The sequence below is a fragment of the Mobula hypostoma genome, chromosome 20, assembly GCF_963921235.1.
Source record: "Mobula hypostoma chromosome 20, sMobHyp1.1, whole genome shotgun sequence".
Taxonomy (NCBI): domain Eukaryota; kingdom Metazoa; phylum Chordata; class Chondrichthyes; order Myliobatiformes; family Myliobatidae; genus Mobula; species Mobula hypostoma.
This window is the reverse complement of record NC_086116.1, coordinates 3,392,716-3,418,075: the sequence shown is the minus strand read 5'-3', so window position 1 is coordinate 3,418,075 and position 25,360 is coordinate 3,392,716. Positions and strand designations below refer to the sequence as shown.

General features: G+C 44.1%; 1 protein-coding gene across 3 annotated transcripts in view; it reads right to left on the bottom strand.

Annotated features, from left to right (window-relative positions):
* Nucleotides 1-332: 332 nt before the first annotated feature.
* Nucleotides 333-25,360, bottom strand: part of elk3 (ETS transcription factor ELK3) — a 51,777-nt gene continuing 26,749 nt past the window's right edge. For all 3 annotated transcript variants that reach the window (XM_063072250.1, XM_063072248.1, XM_063072249.1), the window contains 3 exons: nucleotides 24,059-24,856; nucleotides 17,303-17,425; nucleotides 333-930 (listed from right to left, as the gene is read on the bottom strand). In XM_063072250.1, the coding sequence (XP_062928320.1) occupies nucleotides 835-930; nucleotides 17,303-17,425; nucleotides 24,059-24,856 (1,017 nt within the window). In that variant the 3' untranslated portion in view covers nucleotides 333-834. The remainder of the gene's footprint in view (nucleotides 931-17,302; nucleotides 17,426-24,058; nucleotides 24,857-25,360) is intronic.

Genomic DNA, 25,360 nt, shown 5'->3' with positions numbered 1-25,360 from the left:
CGAGGGCTGCTCAGGACTGAAACCGGGTCACTGGAATTTAGTTACCGAATATATTATTGGCAGGACCAAGTCATCTCTCCACTTTCACCGGGTAAAAATAACGTAAATTTAGTTCCTGTTATGAAGCAAAGATAAGACTTATTGCAAGCTTGCTGTTTTTAACTGTTGATAGCTAGGATAGTTTTTGCTTCAGTAATTTTACATTACACGGCAATTTTAACTTCTTTTGCTAGAATTGTATTCATTAATTATCTTGGTACTTTGTTGCTACTTGACGGGGAAATATAAAGGCAAGAATTAAAGTTTGTAAAGTTTTATTGAAATATGTCAATTACAAACCTGTAGCCAAAATACAGAGACAAGGCAAACCCATATATAAAACAAACTGAAAAGTTTTCTCTTTTAAAAAACTTACACTGAAAATAACATTAATCTGTTTTGCTAATACATAGTATCGTCCTTTAATAACCAATAATTGAAAACTGATACAAAGTTTCAATTATTTAATAATGCTAATAACTTGCCATTACAACAGGTTTACTGTTCATTTACAAGTTACACATACTAAGCATAGGCACAGCTGGTTAACATTCATTAAAAGCACGGTGCATAAAACGCAAAGTACAGGAAAAGGTTATATATTTATTGCCAACTTCATTATAAAACACTGGGAACAAAACTAATCAAAACATGTAAAAGGCATTTAATCTATACTTCATAATATGATTGACAAATTCATACCAGTGATGCAACATCACTGATACAAATAATAGCTGAATATTGCTCTACGTTTTGGTATTTATTGGTCCCTTTTGTTCCTTCATTAAGGCAGTATCATGATTTCTGAGCGTTTGATGAAAGCAGCAAGGGAGAAACTCCGTCCAAACTGGGCATGGGAATCGGCACATGTCCATTTACCAAGCTTGGAAACTGCGGGCAGAAAAATAGGACAACGTTAAGACTGTTAATGCTCAAAGCTCTTGCTGTAGAAAAATACGAGTTTACAAAGCAGCTAGACCTTCAAACCCATTCCATTTCAACAAGTGAAAGGTGGTAGTTCCATCACCCATCATGAGTTTTATTAACGACCTGGATGTGGGGGTAGAGGGGTGGGTCGGCAAGTTTGCAGATGACACAAAGGTTGGTGGTGTTGTAGATAGTGTAGAGGATTGTCAAAGATTGCAGAGAGACATTGATAGGATGCAGAAGTGGGCTGAGAAGTGGCAGATGGAGTTCAACTTGGAGAAGTGTGAGGTGGTACACTTTGGAAGGACAAACTCCAAGGCAGAGTACAAAGTAAATGGCAGGATACTTGGTAGTGTGGAGGAGCAGAGGGATCTCGGGGTACATGTCCACAGATCCCTGAAAGTTGCCTCACATGTGGATAGGGTAGTTAAGAAAGCTTATGGGGTGTAAGCTTTCATAAGTCGAGGGATAGAGTTTAAGAGTCGTGATATAATGATGCAGCTCTATCAAACTCTGGTTAGGCCACACTTGGAGTACTGTGTCCATTTCTGGTCACCTCACTATAGGAAGGATGTGGAAGCATTGGAAAGGGTACAGAGGAGATTTACCAGGATGCTGCCTGGTTTAGAAAGTATGCATTACGATCAGAGATTAAGGGAGCTAGGGCTTTATTCTTTGGAGAGGAGGATGAGAGGAGACATGATAGAGGTGTACCAGATAATAAGAGGAATAGATAGAGTGGATAGCCAGCGCCTCCTCTCCAGGGCACCACTGCTCAATACAAGAGGACATGGCTTTAAGGTAAGGGGTGGGAAGTTCAAGGGGGATATTAGAGGAAGGTTTTTTACTCAGAGAGTGGTTGGGGTGTGGAATGCACTGCCTGAGTCAGTGGTGGAGGCAGATACACTTGTGAAGTTTAAGAGACTACTAGACAGGTATATGGAGGAATTTAAGGTGGGGGGTTATGTGGGAGGCAGGGTTTGAGGGTTGGCACAACACTGTGGGCCGAAGGGCCTGTACACTGTGCTGTACTATTCTATGTTCTATGTTCTCAGCTGAACCTCCCTCCTCCACTAGGGGCGAAGAGAACAGTTTCTACTCAATGTTGGCCCCAACTTGACATTATGAAATCAAATGGCTCTCAGTACTCAGCAAGGTTCAGGGTACAAAATATAATATACTGCAGTGGATGGTACAGCCCCAGCATGAGCACAAGGGTGTAATCTCACATCACAGAGTTCCTGAAGCAGTGCCTGTTATCCATTTAATAATGCCCCTCTCCTTCCCCTCGTCACCCCCGTCTCCTCCACCTTCTCTCTCTCTCTCTCCATCCATCCATCCTCCCCTTCCCTCCACTCCATCTTTCCCTGGTGTCTCCTGGTTCCTCCCCATTGTCAGTTTGCATTGTCTTGAGCAGAGTTAGTTGCTCAGACCATGATAAGGTCACAGCAGAGATAGGCAGACCTGCCACCTTGTGCTGTGTCAATACTTCAGAAGAGCATTGGTGAGACCCTACACAGGCTGGGAGACCGTTTCGCCGAACACCTACGCTCTGTCCGCCAGAGTAAACAGGATCTACCAGTGGCCACACATTTTAATTCCACTTCCCATTCCCACTCTGATAAGTCCATCCACGGCCTCCTCAACTGTAAAGATGAAGCCACACTCATGTTGGAGGAATATTCTTCATATTTCATCTGGGTAGCCTCCAAGCTGATGGCATGAACATTGACTTCTCTAACTTCCGTTAATGCCCCACCTCCCCTTATTACCCTGGCCCCTATTTATTTATTTATTTATTTATTTAAAATTCCCTTTTTTCTCTCTCTCTCCCTCTGTCCCTCTCACTATCACTCTTTGCCTGATCTCCATCTTCCTCTGAGCTCCACTCCCCCTCTCTTTCTCCCCAGGCCTCCCATCCCATGATCCTCTCCCTTCTCCAGCCTTGTATCCCTTTTGCCAATCAACTTTCCAGCTCTTAGCTGCATCCCTTCTCCCTCCTGTCTTCTCCTATCATTTCAGATCTCCCCCTCCCCCTCTCACTTTCAAATCTCTTACTAGCTCTTCTTTCAGTTAGTCCTGATGAAGGGTCTTGGCCCAAAACGTCGACTGTACCTCTTCCTAGAGATGCTGTCTGGCCTGCTGCGTTCACCAGCATTTTGTGTGTGTGTTGCTTCAGAGGAAATTGCCAATTCTTCCACTGTTCTTTTCCTACCCATGGTCTAGAAAATTAACCACCCAATTCTCTTTGAAAAGCATTTATGAATCTGCTTTTGTTGATGGCAAAGGGTGGCTCATTCCATCAGTACCGTATTTCTGCAGTGCCTTCCAGTGGTGGGCCAGACTAGAAAAATCCATAATGCCACTGAGTATCAAAGTTCAAAGTAAATTTATTATCAAAGTATATATATGTCACCATATGCATTTCTTGTGGGTATACTCAATAAATCCATAATAGTCATACAGCACAGAAACTGGCCCTTTGGCCCATCGACCTGCACCGGGACCTCAGCCCTCTATATCCCTACTATCCAAACTTCTCTTAAACATCGAAATTGCGCTCGCATGCACCAATTGTGCACTCTCTCACGTCCCTCTGAGTGAAGAAGTTTTCCTTCATGTTCCCCTTAAATGTCTCCCCTTTCATCCTTAACCCATGATCTCTGGTTGTAATCCCACCCCATCTCAGTGGAAAAGGCTTGCTTGCATTTACCCTATCTATACCCCAGGTCTGGTGGCGCAGTGACATCAGCGCCAGACTCCAGAGCGAAGGTTCCCGGGTTCGAACCCAGTCGGGCCGCTCCCGGGCACGCTTTCCATCCGTGCCGGGTTGAGTGTCGAGCTCGCAACTCAGCCTCGTAAAAAAAAACTGCGACGGGGGGACCACTCACAGAATCCTTCCTCCAAGACAAGCACTTGAAAAAGTAGTCACTGAGGCTCTGGCAGAGTATGGCACACAAAAAAAATACCCCACGTAATTTTGTATACCTGTATCAAATCATCTCTCAATCTTCTCCATTTTAAAGAATATAGTCCTAACCTATATAACCATGTAACAATTACAGCACGGAAACAGGCCATCTCGACCCTTCTAGTCCGTGCCGAACTCTTACTCTCACCTAGTCCCACCGACCTGCACTCAGCCCATAACCCTCCATTCCTTTCCTGTCCATGTATCTGTCCAATTTAACTTTAAACGACAACATCGAACCTGCCTCAACCACTTCTGCTGGAAGCTCGTTCCACAGCTACCACTCTCTGAGTAAAGAAGTTCCCCCTCATGTTACCCCTAAACTTTTGCCCTTTAACTCTCATGTCCTCTTGTTTGAATCTCCCCTTAACTCAATGGAAAAAGCCTATCCACGTCAACTCTGTCTATCCCCTTCATAATTTTAAACCCCTCTATCAAGTTCCCTCTCAACCTTCTACGCTCCAAAGAATAAAGACCTAACTTGTTCAACCTTTCTCTGTAACTTAGGAAATGAAACCCAGGCAACATTTTAATCAACCTCCTAAAATGTTGCCTGGGTTTCATCTCCTAAGTTACAGAGAAACTTATTCAATCTTTCCTTACAACTCAGGTCCTCCAGACAGGGCAACATCCTCATAAATTTTCTCTACACTCTTTGTTTACACCTTTTTTTGTAGGTGCCACAACTATACACAATACTGCAAACTAGGCCTCCCCAATGTTTTATACAACTTCAGCAGAACATTCCAGCTTCTGTATTCAGTACTTTGATTTCTGAAGGCCATTGTGCCAAAAGCTTTCTTTACGACCCTATCTACCTGTGACACGTTCAATGAATTATGGGCCTGTATTCCCAGATCCCTTTGTTCTACCACACTCCTCAGTGCCCACCCGCTCACTGTGCAAGACCTACTGTGGTTGGTCCTACCGAAGTGTAAAACCTCACACTTGCCTACATTAAATTCCATCTGCCATTTTTCAGCCCATTTTTCCACCTAGTGCAGATCCTTCTGCAAGCTCTGATAGCCTTCCTCCCTGTCCACTACACCCCCAAACTTGGTGTCACCTGCAAATTTGCTGATCCAGTTAACCACGTTATTATCCAGATTGTTAATATAGATGACAAGCAACAATGGATCCAGCACCGATCCCTGTGGCACACCACTAGTCACAGGCCTCCAGTCAGAGAAGCAACCATCTACCACCACTCTCTGGCTTCTCCCACAAAGCCAATGTCTAATCCAATTTCAAACAAGAGAGAATCTGCAGACGCTGGAAATCCAAGCAACACACACAAAAGGGAAGAGCTCAGCAGGCCAGGCAACACCTATGGAAAAAGAGTACAGTCGACATTTCAGGCCGAGACCCTTTGGGCGTTCAACCTGTGTGGAAAAGATAATACAAAAAGAAATAATAATAATCAATCAACATCACTCTGTGCCACGTCATATGACATGGGCGAGCATGGTCTTCCTTCGTCTACCGCGTGAAGGATCATTTCCTGTTGGGAAGACGCCCTTCACGCTGTTGCTCTTTGCATGACCATAATTGTTCTTGGCAAGTTTTTCCTACAGAAGTGTAGTGGCAGGGCACTTCAGGGCAGTGTCGTTACAAGACAAGTGACCCCAGCCATTATCAATATCCTTCAGAGATTGCCTGGCGTCAGTGGTCCCATAATCATATATAACCATATAACAATTACAGCACGGAAACAGACCATCTCGACCCTTCTAGTCCGTGCCGAACTCTTACTCTCACCTAGTCCCACCAACCTGCACTCAGCCCATAACCCTCCATTCCTTTCCTGTCCATATATCTATCCAATTTAACCTTAAATGACAACATCAAACTTGCCTCAACCACTTCTGCTGGAAGCTTGTTCCACACAGCTACCACTCTCTGAGTAAAGAAGATCCCCCTCATGTTATCCCTAAAATTTTGTCCTTTAACTCTCAACTCATATCCTCTTGTTTGAATCTTCCCCACTCTCAATGGAAAAAGCCTATCCACGTCAACTCTATCAATCCCCCTCATAATTTTAAACACCTCTATCACGTTCCCCCTCAACCTTCTACGCTCCAAAGAATAAGGACCTAACTTGTTCAACCTTTCTCTGTAACTTAGGAGATGAAACCCAGGCAACATTTTAGTAAACCTCCTATGTACTCTCTCAATTTTATTGACATCTTTCCTATAATTTGGTGACCAGAACTGTACACAATACTCCAAATTTGGCCTTACCAATGCCTTATACTATTTCAACATTACATCCCAACTCCTATACTCAATGCTCTGATTAATAAGGGCCAGCGTACCAAAAGCTTTCTTCACCACCCTATCCACATGAGATTCCACCTTCAGGGAACTATGCACCATTATTCCTAGATCCCTCTGTTCCACTGCATTCTTCAATGCCCTACCATTTACCATGTATGTCCTATTTTGATTAGCACTACCAAAATGTAGCACCTCACATTTTTCAGCATTAAACTCCATCTACCATCTTTTAGCTCACTCATCTAACTGTCCTAAATCTCTCTGTAAGCTTTGAAAACCTACCTCATCATCCACAACACCTCCCATCTTAGTATCATCTGCATTCTTACTAATCCAATTTACCACCCCATCATCCAGATATTTAATGTAATGACAAACAATATTGGACCCAGTACAGATCCCTGAGGCACACTGCTAGACACCGTCCTCCAATCTGACACACAGTTATCCACCTCCGCTCTCTGGCGTCTCCCATCCAGCCACTGCTGAATCCATTTTACTACTTCAATATTAATGCCTAACGATTGAACCTTCCTAACTAACCTTCCGTGTGGAACCTTGTCAAAAGCCTTACTGAAGTCCATATAGACAACATCCACTGCTTTACCCTCGTCAACTTTCCTAGTAATCTCATCAAAAAATTCAATAAGATTCATCAAACATGACCTTCCACGCACAAATCCATGTTGACTGTTCCTAATCAGACCCTGTCTATCCAGATAATTATGTATACCATCTCTAAGAATACTTTTCATTAATTACTGATGTCAAACTCACAGGCCGATAATTGTCAGGTTTTCTCTTAGAACCCAATGGAACCACATGAGCATACGCCAATCCTCGGGCACCATCCCTGTTTCTAATGACATTTGAAATATTTCTGTCAGAGCCCCTGCTATTTCCACACTAACTTCCCTCAAGGTCCTAGGGAATATCTTGTCCGGACCCGGAGGCTTATCCACTTTTATATTCCTTAAAAGTGCCAGTACTTCCTCTTCTTTAATTGTCATACTTTCCATAACTACCTTTCTTGTTTCCTTTACCTTACACAATTCAATATCCTTCTCCTTAGTGAATACTGAAGAAAAGAAATTGTTCAAAATCTCCCTCACCTCTTTTGGCTCCGCTCATAGCCGTCCACTCTGATTCTCCAAGGGACCAATTTTATCCCTCACTATCCTTTTGCCACTAACATAACTGTAGAAACCCTTTGGATTTATTTTCTCCTTACTTGCCAAAGCAGCCTCGTATTTTCTTTTAGCTTTTCTAATTTCTTTCTTAAGATTCTTTTTACTTTCTTTATATTCCTCAAGAACCTCATTAACTCCAAGCTGCCTATATTTATTGAAGATCCCTCTCTTTTTCCGAACCAAGTTTCCAATATCTCTTGAAAACCATGGCTCTCTCAAACTTTTAACCTTTCCTTTCAACCTAACAGGAACATAAAGATTCTGAACCCTCAAAATTTCACCTTTAAATGACCTCCATTTCTCTGTTACATCCTTCCCATAAAACAAATTGTCCCAATCCACTCCTAAATCCTTTCGTATCTCCTCAAAGTTAGCCTTTCTCCAATCAAAAATCTCAATCCTAAATCCAGTCCTATCCTTCTCCATAATTATACTGAAACTAATGGCATTGTGATCACTGGACCTGAAGTGCTCTCCAACACATATGTCCGTCACCTGACCTATCTCATTCCCTAACAGGAGATCCAACACTGCCCCTTCTCTAGTGGCTGCCTCTATGTATTGCTGCAAAAAACTATCTTGCACACATTTGACAAACTCCAAACCATCCAGCCCTTTTACAGAATGGGCTTTCCATTCTATGTTTGGAAAATTAAAATCTCCCACAATCACAACCTTGTGCTTACTACAAATATCTGCATCAGGACTAGCTGCATCAATGTGTTGGGCCCAGGATATATCTTCAGAGATATTGACGTCCAGGAGTGTGAAAATCCTCACTCTTTCCACTTCTGATCCCTTTACAAGGACTGGCATGTGTTCCCTTGTCTCACTTTTTCTGAAGTCCCCAGTCAGCTCTTTGTTCTTACTGACACTGAATGCAAGGTTGTTGCTGCGTCATCACTCAACTAGCTAATAAATCTTGCTCCCGTGCTCCATCTCATCACCATCAGAAATTTTGCAAACTATAGTTGAGACATCAGCAAATGTATAGATGGTATTCTCTTCACTCCTTAAACTGGGGTACTCACACCTTGATACAATACTCTGAGGTCCAAAAGCATGGTTTACACTTCCGCAGCCTGTTATAAAGATCACGTTCCTGTACCCATTCTCAAGAAGTCTTTTCATCTTGTCCTACTTTCAAAAATTGGTGTAGAAGCCCCTCAGATCTCTTGCATTTTACCCTGTTATAACGAAACAATTTGGTATACATTGCTTCTCATTCTTTCTTCCAGAGTAGATCACACTACTCCACATTACATTTCAGTTGCCCTGTGATTGCCCTTCCTTCTGTCTGTGTCCTTTTCAATTTATTTACTACGTCCTGCCTTGTCTGATAGATCATTGACCTGAGACATCGGGTCTGCCTCCCTCTATGTCCATGTTGCCCAAGTATTTACAGCAAATCCAGTAACTGAGAGATTAGTACAATGTCGGGGCCACAGTAACCGAGAGATTAGTACAATGTCGGGGCCACAGTAACAGAGAGATTAGTACAATGTCGGGGCCACAGTAACAGGGAGATTAGCACAATGTCGGGGCTACAGTAACCGAGAGATTACTACAACGTCGGGGCCACAGTAACCGAGAGATTAGTACAATGTCGGGGCCACAGTAACCGAGAGATTAGTACAACGTCGGGGCCACAGTAACAGGGAGATTAGTACAACGTCAGGGCCACAGTAACCGAGAGATTAGTACAATGTCGGGGCCACAGTAACAGAGAGATTAGTACAATGTCGGGGCCACAGTAACAGGGAGATTAGCACAATGTCGGGGCTACAGTAACAGGGAGATTAGTACAATGTCGGGGCCACAGTAACAGAGAGATTAGTACAATGTCGGGGCCACAGTAACAGGGAGATTAGCACAATGTCGGGGCTACAGTAACCGAGAGATTACTACAACGTCGGGGCCACAGTAACCGAGAGATTAGTACAATGTCGGGGCCACAGTAACCGAGAGATTAGTACAATGTCAGGGCCACAGTAACAGGGAGATTAGTACAAAGTCGGGGCCACAGTAACAGGGAGATTAGTACAATGTCGGGGCACAGTAACAGGGAGATTAGTACAATGTCAGGGCCACAGTAACAGGGAGATTAGTACAATGTTGGGGTCACAGTAACAGAGAGATTAGTACGTTGGGGCCACAGTAACTGAGAGATTACTACAACATCGGGGCCGCAGTAACCGAGCGGTTTGTACAATATCGGGGTCACAGTAACCGAGAGGTTAGTAGAATGTCGGGGCCACAGTAACCGAGAGATTAGTACAAAGTCGGGGTCACAGTAACCGAGAGATTAGTACAATGTCGGGGTCACAGTAACCGAGAGATTAGTACAAAGTCGGGGCCACAGTAACAGGGAGATTAGTACAATGTCGGGGCTACAGTAACAGGGAGATTAGTACAATGTCGGGGCTACAGTAACAGGGAGATTAGTACAATGTCGGGGCCACAGTAACTGAGAGGTTAGTACAGTGTCGGGGTCACAGTAACCGAGAGATTAGTACAAAGTCGGGGCCACAGTAACAGGGAGGTTAGTACAATGTCGGGGCTACAGTAACAGGGAGATTAGTACAATGTCGGGGCTACAGTAACAGGGAGATTAGTACAATGTCGGGGCCACAGTAACTGAGAGGTTAGTACAGTGTCGGGGTCACAGTAACAGGGAGATTAGTACAATGTCGGGGCCACAGTAACTGAGAGATTAGTACAATGTCGGGGCCACAGTAACAGGGAGATTAGCACAATGTCGGGGCCACAGTAACAGGGAGATTAGTACAATGTCGGGGCCACAGTAACTGAGAGGTTAGTACAGTGTCAGGGTCACAGTAACAGGGAGATTAGTACAATGTCGGGGCTACAGTAACTGAGAGGTTAGTACAGTGTCGGGGTCACAGTAACAGTAACAGGGAGATTAGTACAATGTCGGGGCTACAGTAACAGGGAGATTAGTACAATGTCGGGGCTACAGTAACAGGGAGATTAGTACAATGTTGGGGCCACAGTAACTGAGAGGTTAGTACAATGTCGGGGCCACAGTAACCGAGAGGTTAGTACAGTGTCGGGGCTACAGTAACTGAGAGGTTAGTACAGTGTCGGGGTCACAGTAACAGGGAGATTAGTACAATGTCGGGGCTACAGTAACAGGGAGATTAGTACAATGTCGGGGCTACAGTAACAGGGAGATTAGTACAATGTCGGGGCCACAGTAACTGAGAGGTTAGTACAGTGTCGGGGCCACAGTAACTGAGAGGTTAGTACAATGTCGGGGTCACAGTAACTGAGAGGTTAGTACAATGTCGGGGTCACAGTAACTGAGAGGTTAGTACAATGTCGGGTCACAGTAACTGAGAGGTTAGTACAGTGTCGGGGTCACAGTAACCGAGAGGTTAGTACAGTGTCGGGGTCACAGTAACCGAGAGGTTAGTACAGTGTCGGGGTCACAGTAACTGAGAGATTAGTACAATGTCGGGGCCACAGTAACAGGGAGATTAGTACAGTGTCAGGGTCACAGTAACTGAGAGGTTAGTACAATGTCGGGGTCACAGTAACTGAGAGGTTAGTACAGTGTCGGGGTCACAGTAACTGAGAGGTTAGTACAGTGTCGGGGCCACAGTAACAGAGAGATTAGTACAATGTCGGGGTCACAGTAACCGAGAGATTAGTACAATGTCGGGGCTACAGTAACTGGGAGGTTAGTACAGTGTCGGGGTCACAGTGACCGAGAGATTAGTACAATGTCGGGGCCACAGTAACAGGGAGATTAGTACAATGTCGGGGCCACAGTAACTGAGAGGTTAGTACAATGTCGGGGTCACAGTAACTGAGAGGTTAGTACAGTGTCGGGGCCACAGTAACAGGGAGATTAGTACAGTGTCGGGGTCACAGTAACTGAGAGGTTAGTACAAGGTCGGGGTCACAGTAACTGAGAGGTTAGTACAGTGTCGGGGTCACAGTAACTGAGAGGTTAGTACAGTGTCGGGGCCACAGTAACAGGGAGATTAGTACAGTGTCAGGGCCACAGTAACTGAGAGGTTAGTACAGTGTCGGGGCCACAGTAACTGAGAGGTTAGTACAGTGTCGGGGCCACAGTAACTGGGAGGTTAGTACAGTGTCGGGGTCACAGTAACAGGGAGATTAGTACAGTGTCGGGGCCACAGTAACAGAGAGGTTAGTACAGTGTCGGGGCCACAGTGACCGAGAGATTAGTACAATGTCGGGGCCACAGTAACTGAGAGGTTAGTACAGTGTCGGGGCCACAGTAACTGGGAGGTTAGTACAGTGTCGGGGCCACAGTAACTGAGAGGTTAGTACAGTGTCGGGGTCACAGTAACTGAGAGGTTAGTACAGTGTCGGGGCCACAGTAACAGAGAGATTAGTACAATGTCGGGGTCACAGTAACCGAGAGATTAGTACAATGTCGGGGCTACAGTAACTGGGAGGTTAGTACAGTGTCGGGGTCACAGTGACCGAGAGATTAGTACAATGTCGGGGCCACAGTAACTGAGAGGTTAGTACAGTGTCGGGGCCACAGTAACTGGGAGGTTAGTACAGTGTCGGGGTCACAGTGACCCAGAGATTAGTACAGTGTCAGGGCCACAGTAACTGAGAGGTTAGTACAGTGTCGGGGCCACAGTAACTGGGAGGTTAGTACAGTGTCGGGGTCACAGTGACCCAGAGATTAGTACAATGTCTCGGCCGCAGGAACCGAGCGATTACTACAATGTCGGGGTTCTGTAAGGTGTCTCAGCACATCTTTCCCATCATTTTCTCTAGGTGTTCCAGTTTCCTCCCACAGTCCAAAGATGTCCCAGGTAGGTTAACTGGTCATTGTAAATTGTCCCGTGATGAGGTTAGGGTTAATCGGGGTTGTAGGGTTGCTGGGGCAGCATGGCTGGAAGGGCCGAAGGGCCTACTCCATGCTGTATTGCTAAAATAAAATAAAAGTAAAAATGCAGACCTTTATCGAACACCTTTTGGAATTCCATGAAGAAACATCAGTTGTCCACTCCGATTACTGCGCCACAGAGACAATCAGATTTGGAGCTCAAAGGGATCATGCCAAATCACAATTAAACAGTGCTACATTCAAAGCCATTCCTGTACTACATCAGGGTAATTTTGAATTCAAACTGAGGGAGGGGCATGCGGGAAAGGGAAGGCACCATGAAATAAACTTGCATTCCCAACTCTACAAAACCATGATGAAATGACGTGCAGCTGATGGTGAAATAGTTTTCACAGGCAGCTGGGTCTGTGCTCTGGCTATATATATCCAGACTGATCTGGTACATTTCCCACTCACTTCCCAAAATTCACATTTTACCAGCTGTGCCTCAACTTTCATCCCCCCACACATCTTCAGGTGGCTCTTTTCCAGCTCCTTCCCTTCTCCAGCTGCTCTCCCCAATACAATAACACAAAAGTAACAATGAAAACTTGTAGATGCTGGGAATTAATGCCTAGTCAGAAAAAAAACTACAAAAAAAAGATGGATACAGCCCAGCCCATCATAGGCAAAGCCCCAGCTCGAGGAACGCTGCCAAAAGAAAGCAGCATCCATCATCAAAGACGCAGCCGCGCCCCCCCCCCCCCCGCAGCACCATCCAGCTCGTGCTTTCCTCTCGCTGCTTCCAGGCTTCAAATGTATGCCCCCGGTATTAGTCATTTCTGCCCTGGAAAAAAGTCTGGCTATCCTCTCAATCTATGCTTCTTACTATCTTGTACACCTCTGTTAAGGCCCTCTCATCCTCCTTCGCTTCGAAGAGAAAAGCCCAAGTTCGCTCAACCCATCCTTGAGACATGCTATCTAATCCAGGCAGCATCCTGGTAAATCTCCTCTGCAACCACGTCCTTCCTATAATGAGGTGACCAGAAAGGAACACAAGTTCCAGTGTGGTCTAACCAGAGTTTTATAGAGTTGCAATATAGCCTCTCAACTCAAGAACTCTGTCCCCTGAGTAATAGAGACCAACGCACCATATGCCTTTTAACTTTTTTTTAATATAAGTGCAATGGTAAATAATAGCCAGATCAGAAATGCTGATCAAGTCAACTAGTTCCCAAGGAGAACTCTGATAGGCCAATCAGATGGTTCACCGCTGCTCAGCGATAGAACACAAAGAAATCATATGTACAATTAAGAAACATTAAAAAATAGTACAAATACTGGAGTCATGATGAAGTCTGCTGGAGAGAGACATTTATACACATGCTGTCCTCCACAACAAAACTTGCACAGCATCTTTGATGGACCTATGGACCATCTGCTCATCGTCACTACTAACAACGTTGCCATTCATCCTGGATTCTACCTTCAAATTCAACCTTTCAAAGTGAATCACTTCACACTTTTCCAGGTTGAGCTCCATCTGCCACTTCCCAGCCCAGCTCGGCATCCTGTCAATGCCCCGTTGTAACCTACGACCTTCATGCCAACTGCAAACTTAATAACCCACCTTTCCACTTCCTCATCCAAGTCATTTATAAAAATCACAAAGAGCAGGGGTCCCAGAACAGATCCTCTTTTTACAAGTCAACATGTTCGAGCATATCAGCTTGTTTTATGCTGTTCTCACAAACTTCTAGGTTCCTCTCACTGTTGAATACTCAAGCAAAGTATCCATTGATGTCCCCTACCTCCTCCAACTTCAGGCACTTTTCCTCTACTATCCTACCCTCAACTCCAGTTCTTCATGTATGTGACTGCGGTTTTCCTTAACCCTACCCTCCATGGATCACAACTGAAAAAACCCCTTGGAAAATCTTCCAGACAACACAGCAAGTCCAGTCATAGTCATACTGTATTGATCTCGGGGGAAATTGGTTTTCGTTACAGTTGCACCAAAAATAATAAATAGAACCATAAATAGTTAAATAGTAATATGTAAATTATGCCAGTAAATTATGAAATAAGTCCAGGACCAGCCTATTGGCTCAAGGTGTCTGACCCTCCAAGGGAGGAGTTATAAAGTTTGATGGCCACAGACTTCCTATGACGCTCTGTGCTGCATCTGGGTGGAATGAGTCTCTGGCTGAATGTACTCCTGTGCCCACTCAGTACATTATGTAGTGGATGGGAGACATTGACCAAGATGGCATGCAACTTAGACAGCATCTTCTTTTCAGACACCACCGTCAGAGAGTCCAGTTCCATCCCCACAACATCACTGGCCTTACAAAGTTGCCTTGATAGTAATAGTACGCTTGAAGTGTAAATAGCTAAATAGTGGAGCTTGTCCCAGGATATTAATCTACTGAAAAATGATCAGTAAGAATGGTTACTGAACAGAAAAATATAGGAAAATACTGAGAAGGCTTTGGAGGGGCTTTACCAGGATGTTGCCTGGATTACAGGATATCAGCTATAAGGAGAGATTGAGTGACAGAAGTGAGGGGAGATCTGAAAGCTGTTAAAATTGAGAGGCATAGACCGAATTGATAGTCAGAATCTTTCCCCCAAGCCTAGAGGACATTGCTTTCAGGTGAGATGAACAAAGTTTAAAGGAAATGTGCAGGGTATGTTTTGTTCTTTTAAAAGTTATGAACACAGCCCAGTTCATCACGCAAACCAGCCTCCTCGGTTACGTTCTGCATACACTCCCCACTCCCTTGGGAAAGCAGCCAAAATAATCAAAGGCCCTACTCACCCTGGACGTGCTCTCTTCTCGCCCTTCTCCCGTCGGGCAGGAGATACATACAGCCACCAGGCTCAAGGCCAACGTCTATCAACCCTTCAGACCCTTGAATGGACCTCTAATATACTAAAGATGAACCTTTGACTTTGCAGACTACCTCATCATAACCCTTACACTTTGTTTATCAACACTGCACTCTCCCGGTGACTGTTACACCCTTGTTTGGATTTGTACCACCTTAATGTATTTACATATGGCACACAAAACGAAAACTTTTTCCTCTGTATCATGCGACAAAAATAAACAAATCAGGCACAGGCACAAAAAGGGAATGGGGGGTGGGGTTAGAAACATGAAGATATGGACCAATTTGGACTTAATTTGGCATCATGACCAATAAACAGTATGGGCTGAAAGGCCTGGTCTATATTCTCTGCCACTTCCAGGTGAGTAATTCATCAGTTCTTCCATCCTTGGACTCACTTTACACCGCACGCCGTCAGAGCAGTGCTGCCAGGATAATCAAGGACACGACCCACCCAGCCAACACACTCTCCGTCCCTCTTCCCTCCGGGAGAAGGCTCAGGAGCTTGAAGACTCATACGGCCAGATTTGGGAACAGCTTCTTTCCAACTGTGATAAGACTGCTGAACGGTTCCTGACCCAGATCTGGGCCATACCCTCCAAATATCCGGACCTACATCTCGGTTTTTTTGCACTACCTTACTTTCCATTTTTCTATTTTCTATTTATGATTTATAATTTAAATTTTTAATATTTACTATCGATTTGTAATCCAGGGAGCGGGAAGAGCAGAATCAAATATCACTGTGATGATTGTACGTTCTAGTATCAATTGTTTGGCCACAATAAAGTATAAAGTTCCAACCACCCCTACCCATTTCCCTGAGCCCTCGTAACTTATTCTCTCTCTCTCAACACATCCATCAACTGCCCCTTGGATCTTTTGCCACTTCCTTACACCAGGGGTAATTAATAGTATCCAGTAAACCCCCCAGCACATCTGTGGGATGTGGGAGGAATCAGCAGCACCAGGGAGTCCATAAAGTCACAGTATCTGAAATTAGCATTCAACTCCAGCGACCTAGTGATCTGTTAAATTATTTTTATATAGGATAATGTTTGGTAAGTTTACTTCGGCGTTGTATTTTCATGGATTTGCTCCTCAAAGCTATCAAATATTTATAGTAAGCAAACATTGCATAATGTTCACTATATCCAATCAGCATGATCCAATTTTGGAAACACTCCAAAACTCAAGCACCGGCAACTTGGCTTTAAATCTTGTGTTACAGGCAAATCATCTCAACTCTGCCCTAGATCCTCAAATAACCCTGCAAAAGAAGATTTGATTTCATTATAACTAAGAAAATGTTTATGTATCTGGGAGCCCTGAAACTTACAAGATAGGGCTATAAATTTACAAAATTAAGAATTTTTAATATATTAATTAACCAAATTGAGTTCAAAGTCTGCAAGGTAATGCTGCAGCTCTATAAAGCTCTGCTTAGACCGCAGTTGGAGTATTGTGTTCAGTTCTGGTTGCCTCATTATAGCAAGGATGCGGAAGCTTTAGAGAGAGTGTAGAGATTTACCAGGATGCTGCCTGGTTTAGAGAGCATGTCTTATGAGGAAAGGTTAAATGAGTTCGAGCTTTTCACTTCAGAGAGAAGGAGAATGAGAGGTGAACTGATAGAGGTGCATGAGATGATGAATCAGAGATTAAGTGGATTGCCAAAGAGTTTTCCCTAGGGCAAAACTGGCTAATATGAGGTAACATAACTTGAAGGTGATTTAAGTACAAGGGAAATTCTGGAGGTAAGCTTTTTTTGAAAAAATATGAAGAGTGGTGGGTGTGTGGAATGTTCTGATAGCGGTGGTAGGGTGGTAGTAGAGGCAGATGAATTAGGGACATCGAAGAAACTCTTACACAGGCATATGGATGATAGAAAAATAGAGGGCTATGTAGGAGGGAAAGGTTAGATTGATCTTAGAGCAAGTTAAAAAGTTAGCTGAAGGGCCTGTACAGGCCTATGCTATAGTGTTTTATGTTCAAATTAAGGGAATAAGAGCACAAGGTTGGAATCCATTCCCTTCAAGGAAAGTTCACAACAAACCATACAGAAAACTGTAATCAACTATCAACATCATAATAAAAAAAATAAGGTTACCGCATCCAATAAACAGCCACATGATGGACATCATCTGCCCTGGTATTAATAAGCACATACCTGAAATAGGGAGCCTGGCCCCTGTAATCTGGCAGGACTCAAGGGGGCGACTGGACTTAGTGTACTCCAGAAGTGAATGCTGGAGAGTAGGGGGCTCGGTGTCAACAGAATCCCACTCGGTGTCTGTAAGTGCGATAAAATTGGTAATTAGACAGGTTAATGAGCTGTTTCTAACATTAGCAGCATCTTGCTCCAGCCTACAGAAACACTGGCCTGAGCAAAAATATTGGAAACTGATTTACTATCGTCACATGTGACAAAGCCCCTGCTGCCTGCCATCTAGGCAGATTATCCCATACACAAGCTCCATACTGGTTAAGGTAGTTGTTGGGGCTGTTCTCATGCAGGTGGATGGAGTGTTCCATCACACCCAGTTTATGCCTTGTAGACACTGGACAGGCTTTGTTTTTTGAGTGACACACTTTTTGACAATTCAGAGGAGCCAGTGACTGACTCCAGGAAGGGGGAACGGTGCACATACGCCTGTTTACACCAATGGTGTTGAGTTTGAGAGCTTCAAGTTCCTGGGAGTGAACATCAGCAACAGCCTGTTCTGGCCCCACCAAGTTGACACTGCAGCCAAGGAAACTTGTTAATATCTCTACTTCTTCAGGAGAATCAAGAAGTTTGGCATGTTCCCATTGACCCTCACCAATTTTTATCAATGCACCATAGAAAGCATCCTACCTGGTTGCATCACAGCTTGGTACGGCAACTGCTCAGCACAAGACCACAAGAAACAGCAGAGAGTTGTAGTACATCACGGAAACCAGCTTCCCCTCTGTCTATGCCTCACTGCCTCAGTGAAGCAGTCAACATAATCAAAGTTCCCACTCACACCAGCATTCTCTCCTCTCCCCCGTCCCATCAGGCAGAAGATTGGAAACCATGAAAGCACATACCACCAGGCTCAAGGACAACTTCTACTCTGCTGTTATCAGACTTTTGAATTAATCTCTTGTACAATACAATGAACTCACAATCACAATCAGACAGCATGAGCTGCCTTAACAACTAACTGCCAGTAGCACTCACAAGGGCATCAATCGTACCAGTGCCCAAGAAAAGCAGGGTGAGTTGCCTTAATGACTGTCACCCAGTGGCACTCACATCTAAGGAGATGAAATGCTTTGAGAGGTTGGTCATGGCTAGATTCAACACGTCTCAGGAAGAACCTCGATCCACTGCAATTTGCCTATCGCCACAATCAGTCTACAGCAGATGCGATCTCAATGGTACTCCACGCGTCTTGGATCACCTGGACAATGCAAATACCTATGTCAGGATGCTGTTTATCAACTACAGCTCAGCTACATTCCTACTATTCTCATTGAAATGCTACAGAACCTAGACCTCTGCAACTGGATCCTTGACTTCCTAACCAGCAGACCACAATCTGTGCACATCTGAAATAACATCTCCACCTCACGTCAATCAACACTAGTGCACCACAATGATGTGTGCTTAGCCGACTGCTCTGCTCTCTTTTCACCCATGACTGTGCGGCTAGGCACAGCTCAAATGCCATCTATAAATCCGCTGTTGACACAACCATTGTTGGAAGAATTTCAGTTGGTGATGAGAGGGCGTACAGGAGTTGCTGTTGACACAATCACTGTTGGTAGAATCTCAGATGGTGATGAGAGGGCATACAGGAGTGAGATATGCCAACTAGTGGAGTGGTGTTGCAGCAACACCCTTGCACTCAACGTCAGCAAGACCAAAGAGCTGATAGTGGACGTCAGAAGGGGTAAGATGAGGGAACACAAATCAATCCTCATAGAGGGATCGGAAGTGGAGGGAGTGAGTACTTTCAAGTTCCTGGGTGTCAAGATCTAAGGACCTAACCTGGACACAACATATTGACACAGCTATAAAGGCGGCAAGACAAGAAAGTTCATTAGGAATTTGAGATTTGATTTCAACTAAAACACTCGAAAACTTCTACCAATGTACCGTGGAGAGCATTCTGACTGGCTGCATCACCGTCTGGTATTGGGGTTGGGGGCGGGGGGGGGGGGAATGCACAAGATCAAGGTAGGTTGCAAAAACTTGTAAGATTAGTCAGCTCCTTCATGGGAACTCGTCGCCATAGTATCTAAGGGGCGGTGCCTTAGGAATCCATCATTAAGGATCCCCACCACCCAGGCCATGCCCTCTTCTCACTGTTACCATCAGGAAGGAGATACAGAAGCCTGAAGGCACACACTCAGCGACTCAGGAACAGCTTCTTGCCCTCTGCCATCTGATCTCTAAATGGACATTGAACACATGAACACTAACTCACTACTTTTTATTATGTTTTTTTTTGCACTACTTGGTTTAACTTAATCTATTTAATAAATAAATACACACACACTTACTGTAATTCATTTTTCCTCTATATTTACTTACGTAATGCTGTGTAAAGTTAACAAATTACAACAGTTCCGGAAGTCAGTTTTTTCAACAATTTCTAAAACACTTAAAATTAATCTACAACCTAATAAATTAACTGTGCTTTCTGGAATAATTCCTCAAAATATTCATGGTATTTCTGTGTCTGACCAACATGTTATTGCATTTAAAAGTTGCTGGTGAACCCAGCAGGCCAGGCAGCATCTCTAGGAAGAGGTACAGTCGATGTTTCGGGCCGAGACCCTTCGTCAGGAGTCTTGACGTAGGGTCTCGGCCCGAAACGTCGACTGTACCTCTTCCTAGAGATGCTGCCTGGCCTGCTGCGTTCACCAGCAACTTTGATGTGCGTTGTTTGAAATTCCAGCTTCTGCAGATTTCCTCATGTTATTGCATTTGTTACATTAATAGTTAGGAGGGACATTTTGTTGAAGTGGAAGGATACATCAACTCCCACTTTGTCACAATGGTTCTCTCAAGTGATGCTATGTCTTAGTTTGGAGAAAATTAGAAGTCGAACATTTGAATCTTTATTTGATTTTGAGAAAAGATGGGGCTCATTTGGTCGTACTATCATTTGAGCTAATTGATAGATTTTTTCCATGATCCAATTGTCAATTTTTTGGTATATTTTCTTTTCTTGCTGGCGGTTTGATGTTTATTTTTAAAAGCTTTTTGTATGACGCATGGCTCTGGGGTTGTACACCTAATGGGGTTTTTTTCTCCCCACTTTTTCTGCTTAGTAGGTTTTTTTTATTATCACAATTTTTTTTCAATCTTTAAGATAATATCTTTTTTTTGAGACATTGTAAGTGTTGTTACTTCAATGTACTTGTGTTATTTCTTTTGTATAATATAACAATAAAAAGATTGGAAAGAAAGAACAAAATACAGACAGATGCCGGTTGATTCTAACACTCTACCTCATTATGATCTTGCAGCTTCTGGTTTACCTGCACCGCACTTTCTCAGTAGCTGTTACACTTATTCTGATTTACCTTTACTCATCAATGCACTGTGATGATCTTTATGAACAATATGCAAGACAAACATTTCACTGTGGATCGGTACATGTGACAGTAATAAACCCAGCTGCTGACCTACTCTAATGGCAATGGTATTTATGTCCGACCGAGCTACTGATAAATGGTGATCAAAGGATGTTAGTGGTAGGTCTACGTTAGACAAATGGCTGTTGAGAAAGATGGTACATGGGCTTAATGCCAGAAATCCCAAGATTCAGGGAAAGTTCCATTATATATTGGAAAATAACAAATGCACAGCCTTTATTCAAAAACACAGAAAGCAGGAAAGGAGAAGTGAGCGAGCTTAATACTAAACACCCTTCCTTTTAACAGCAGGATGCTTAGAAAGAGTCAAAGTTACCCCAGACAGAGGTGTGTTTTTGAAAGGGAAGTCATATTTGGTCAATTTATTTGGAGCCAAGAAACAATAGGCCAAAGAGTCTGATGTGTAGGTAAATTATTGGAAGGTATTCTAAGGGAGTGAAAATATAAATTTTGGATAGACAGGGTCTGATTGGGGGTCAATTTCCTAATTGAATTTTTTGAGGATGTGACTAAACACGTTTATGGAGGTAGAACATTAGACGTAGTGTATATGGATTTCAGCAAGGAATTTGACAAGGTACCCCATGCAAGGCTTATTGAGAAAGTAAGGAGGCATGGGATCCAAGGGGGCATTGCTTTGTGGATCCAGAACTGGCTTGCCCACAGAAGGCAAAGAGTGGTCGTAGACGGGTCATATTCTTCATGGAGGCCGGTGACCAGTGGTGTGCCTCAGGAATCTGTCTGGGACCCCTACTCTTTGTGATTTTTATAAATGACCTGGATGAGGAAATGGAGGGATGGGTTAGTAAATTTGCTGACAACACAAAGGTTGGGGGTGTTGTGGATCGTGTGGAGGGCTGTCAGAGGTTACAGCGGGACATTGATAGGATGCAAAACTGGGCTGAGAAGTGGCGGATGGAGTTCAACCCAGATAAGTGTGAAGTGGTTCATTTTGGTAGGTTAGATATGACAGCAGAATTAATGGTAAGACTCTTGGCAGTGTGGCGGATCACAGAGATCTTGGGATCCGAGTCCATAGGACACTCGAAGATGCTGTGCAGGTTGACTCTGTGGTTAAGAAGGCATACAGTGCATTGGCCTTCATCAATGATGAGATTGAGATTAGGAGCCGAGAGGTAATGTTACAGCTATATTGGACCATGGTCAGACCCCACTTGGAGTACTGTGTTCAGTTCTGGTCGCCTCACTACAGGAAGGATGTGGAAACCATAGAAAGGGTGCAGAAGAGATTTACAAGGATGTTGCCTGGATTGGGGAGCATGCCTTATGAGAATAGGTTGAGTGAACTCAGCCTTGTTTCCTTGGAGCGACGGAGGACGAGATGTGACCTGATAGAGGTGTATAAGATGACGAGGGGCATTGATCGTGTGGATAGTCAGCAGCTATTTCCCAGGGCTGAAATGACTAGCACGAGAGGGCACAGTTTTAAGGTGCTTGGAAGTAGGTAAAGAGGAGATGTAAGGGGGAAGTTGTTGTTGTTTCTTTTTAAAAAACGCAGAGAGTGGAGAGTGCGTGGAATGGGCTGCGGTGACGGTGATGGAGGTGGATATGATAGGGACTTTAAGAGTCTCCTGGATAGGTACATGGAGCTTAGAAAAATAGAGGGCTGTGGGTAACCCTAGGTAATTTCTAAGGCAAGGACATGTTCAGTACAGCATTGTGGGCCGAAGGGCCTGCATTGTGCTGTAGTGCTCTATGATTGTGCCGTGAATGAAGTGAACCACTGGATGCTTTATATCTGTACTTTCAGAAGCTACTTGATGAGATGTCTTGTCAAAGGTCATTGTGGAAAATGAAAGCTCACGGAGTATGCTTCCACAGGTCTGTGTGGAACAGGAAGCAGACAGCAAGCATCATTTAAAAAAAATTCTAGTCGGTAATATATAATGAGTGGTGTAATACAGAGAGGAATACTGGGGTCTCAATATCTTACAATTTATATAAACAGCTTGCTGAAGGCACTGAAGGTATGGCTGCTAAAGTTGCTGATGACCCAGGAGGAAATTAAATGGTGGAGATATAGAGCTCAAGCATATAGAGATAGGTTAAATGAATGGGCTTACATCTTGCTAATGTGTAAAAATGTGAAACTGTCAGTTTTGGCAGGAAAAGTGAAAGCAATTTAAATGGCAAGGAACTGTAAAGCTATGAGACACACAAAAGGACAAAAGGATGGCATACACACGTAGATCAAGTAATCAGGAAAAGCTAGTGCTGGGGTGACTGAAGACAAGCGAAGGGAGGTTTTGTTTCCATTATCCAGGGCGCTTGAACAGTGTGCAGTGTTGGTCTTCTCTCCTGAGGATGGAAACACAGCGTAAGCAGTGCACTGGACCAGTCTGCCTCACGAGGAATGGGCAGACAGGCTGGTTATGTACACCCTGGGATTTAGCCAGAAGTGACAGGACTGAAATGTGCAAGATCCTGAAGGGTGGATGTGAAGAGGGTATTTGTTCTTGTGGGAGGATCCTGAACTTGGGTGATAAGGTTTAAAGATAACGGTATCATTTCAGACAGACAAGGTGATAAGGGGCTCATGGTAGTGTAGCGGTTAGTGTAATGCTATTGTAGAGCCAGTAATCTGAGTTCAATTCCCACCGCTGTCTGTAAGGAGTTTGTACGTTCTCCCCTAACCACATGAGTTGCCTCCAGGTACTCTGGTTTCCTCCCACATTCCACAGACGTACAGGTTCGTCCATTAAGTGGGGCTGTTACTGTCCAGTATCTATCAATACGTAATTGATAAATTAATAAATAAGAGATACATTTGGAAGAAAAATGTCTTCTCTCTCAGTCAGCCCTGCAGGATATCCATGAACAATTGAACCTGGCTGTACACAAAAGCAATTATATATAATCCTAAACTCTCACTCTCCCACCCTGGAGGCCACAATCAGTGGGAAATGGGGCCACGAAATGAAGCAGTGGGAAACGTTTGTCTAATATTGTGTCTGAGGCAGGTGACAGTGCAGACTGGAGGGAGCCCTGTCCTACATCTAACACCATTCTCAGCAACCCTTCGAGTTAGCTCTGCTCCTGGAACCACTATCGCAGAATCACAATCTACCAAGTGCAAACAAGTGGTTGAACATTCTGTAAAACATTTACACACCCTTCTGAAGATGCATATTATTGAAAGTAGTGAATTAAAACTGCATGAAATGCTTCTATTTATATTGCCTTACCCTGGTTTTAAAGCAATGTACCTGTCTGTATGATTATCAGATCTCCAGTTGGACATGTAATTTACCCAACGTACAATGGTACTGACCTGTGCAGTAAAAAAAGGAGTGAGAGACCCTGACGGAAGTGCTGGGCTGTTGAGGGCAATCGAGCTGACATCGGTGTTAGTTATGACTAAAGAAGGAGCCGAAATCTCCAGGCCTTTGGGCTTCTTAGTCTTTGGAAGCTGGGGGTGTTTCTGGTCAGTGGGACAAGGGGATTTGGTCTTTGGGCCTGATGAGAGGTTCAGGGGTTGAACTGACTGTTCAGAATCACTGACATCGAGTTCAATAATGGGAGCCTCCCGGCATCCCGAGGAGGCGGCTGAGGTTGAGGACGACGACGCAGTGGCCGAATGAAGCAATGCTAAAGGTGACGATGCTTTGGAGGAGGCAGACGTGAAGAAGGTTGATGCAGCCATGGCTTCTGGAGGAGGAGACTGGGCGGGTGCTGCTGAGACAACTGGTACAGCAGCTGGTCTCTCACTCTTATTGGTTATGAACCGGATGACAGTCCGGACCTCCTCCGGTGTCGACTTCCTTGCCATCCGGTCCTCAGGCTTTTCCATCTTGATGGACTTGAAAAAGTCTGACCGCTTCTGCAGAGAGTTTATAGTGAAAGATGTATACAACCCAGAGTGGATGTAGTCATTACGACTGGGACTTCTGCTGCTGGATAACGTCACTTGTTGGTGCTTCCCACCCTCGGCAATGGACGGGGCCTCACTGTCCCTGAGCAAAATGTGTTCCCGACTGGAATCTGCAGCCAGGGAATCCATCTTTAAAATGTCCGGAAACGAGACAAATTTGTAAACAAATTTCTGTCCAATCACCTTCTTAATAATATTCTGCAGAAAAAGAAAAAGGAACACTTATTTGATTGCTAACCACATTGCATCACAGATACGTATAACATACTGTAGATAGAACATTACAGCACAGTACCGGCCCTGTGGTCCATGACATTGTTCCGACCTTCTAACCTCCTCCAAGATCGGTCTAGCCCTTCCCTCCAACATAGCCCTCGTTTTTCTATCAGTGCAGCAGTAAATTGTTACTCTACTACCAACTGATGCAGCGTAAAGAAAGGAGTGGCAATTGTCTGGTTCTTCCCCCAGAATTTCTCAGCTTAATGTAACTTGGCTAACACTCCCACCAAGCGAGTGCCAATGCGATGGACAGAGAACAGCAAAAACCCCAGCTGGACATTACCAACAAGTTATTGTTTTGTCTTCTTTAATATATCTCAGAGACCAATACTCAGGATCTATATCAACATCTACTTTCAGTGGCCTTCACCTTTCTTTGAGTAACAACATCCTCTAACTTTTAAAAGTTTTCTATCCCAGAGT